At 34.3% G+C, this 1,398-nt stretch overlaps 1 protein-coding gene across 1 annotated transcript in view; it reads left to right on the top strand.

Annotated features, from left to right (window-relative positions):
• Window positions 1–1,398, top strand: part of LOC110411904 (6,7-dimethyl-8-ribityllumazine synthase) — a 4,300-nt gene that overhangs the window by 611 nt on the left and 2,291 nt on the right. Inside the window, exons 1-2 of the mRNA XM_021422265.2 lie at window positions 1–173; window positions 295–375. The exon at window positions 1–173 is cut by the window's left edge and continues 611 nt beyond it. Of these exons, the coding sequence (XP_021277940.1) occupies window positions 1–173; window positions 295–375 (254 nt within the window). The remainder of the gene's footprint in view (window positions 174–294; window positions 376–1,398) is intronic.

Here is a 1,398-nt window from a genome sequence, read left to right as displayed (position 1 = left end):
CTTTAATACTCAACCCACCAGCAAAACATCACTCAAGCTGTCACCAAGGAATGCTACTGGAATATATGCTTCCCTGCTTGAGGCTCCAGTGCTATGGGCTGGTAGGCTTTGCATTTACTATGCACTATTGAAGACTGGTTTAGCTGGATCTCAGGCTAACCCACTTGTCTCAGGTTATACATTTTTTTTTTGTCTCAGGTTATGCATTTATTTATCATGATTGAGTCTTCATTGTTTCTCAAGTGCTGATTCCTTTTGGGTTTTAATTATTTGTTATTATTATTTTTTGGTTAGGTCTGGAGATTGGTGGTACTATTGGTGAGTCTGGTGATTTGGGGTTCTCTAAGTGGTTGGAGAATATTCAAGGGAAACCAGGTTTTTGGCGTTTCTTTCTCCAATCTCTTTTTTTCCATTGTCACTCCATTTTCTTCATTTCCTCTCTCAGGGATGTTGATAAGATTTGGAAATGTAAGAACAACATATAGATAAAATTGTTTAATTTTCTTAACATTTGGGATATGAAAGTTGAATGAAAGAAAAAATGTCATGATAGGCTGAGTTTATTGTGAAAGAAATAACCAGATTGATTGTGTATAACTCACTTGGAGATTTGAGAGAGTTCATTATTCAGATCTTTGTGCAATTGGTTAAACATGTTTATGAAGAATTTTTGGCTGAATATTTTGTGTGTGGCAGAATTGTTGGTAGAAGTTATCAGAAGCTTTTATTGTTATCTTTTTATTTATTTATTTATTGAGAATGTATTATTAAGATATCAAGTTAATTGTTCAACTTGTTTTAATGTTCAAGATATGAAATTTAATGGTAATAATTTTTGGATAATAGCTGCATATGGAAAAAAAAAAAGAACAATGTTTTGCTGAACAGAGTAGGACAACCATTTTTAGATTAATATAACACACTGTTCAACCGTTATTCATCAATGCACCAAAGATTTCTTATCATAACACTAAGGAGTTCAGCTTTTAGTCCATTTTTTTTATATGGTCCATCATAAAGGTAGAGAAGGAATGCTAATAACTATAAACTTGTGGAAAGAGTTGGTAATTAAATGTAGTTTACAAATGTGTGAAAAGGCTTCATTTGTTGTCATTGTCTTCTTGTTTCAAAGTGCATTAAAAATGAAAGGTTGTACAAGGCTTATTCTTGTGCCCCAGTAGCCAATTACAGATACATACTTAGCCATTATACATGCCAGATATTTTAGACCATATTGTGGCTGACTATGAACCACAGACATGCCATGTACCCCTGCAAACCAGTGTCAAACAGGTGTCTGACAAAGGCATGCCTCTGACAGGGCAGGAACGTGTTGGACATGTGGGGTCAGTAAAAAAGGATAAAAATCAAACATGGTCAAGACACATCTAGACACTT

The sequence above is a fragment of the Theobroma umbraticum genome, unplaced genomic scaffold (assembly GCF_002168275.2).
Source record: "Theobroma umbraticum cultivar Fairchild unplaced genomic scaffold, ASM216827v3 scaffold_95.0, whole genome shotgun sequence".
Taxonomy (NCBI): Eukaryota; Viridiplantae; Streptophyta; class Magnoliopsida; order Malvales; family Malvaceae; genus Theobroma; species Theobroma umbraticum.
The sequence above is the reverse complement of the archived record's forward strand: the minus strand, read 5'-3'. Positions and strand labels throughout refer to the sequence as shown.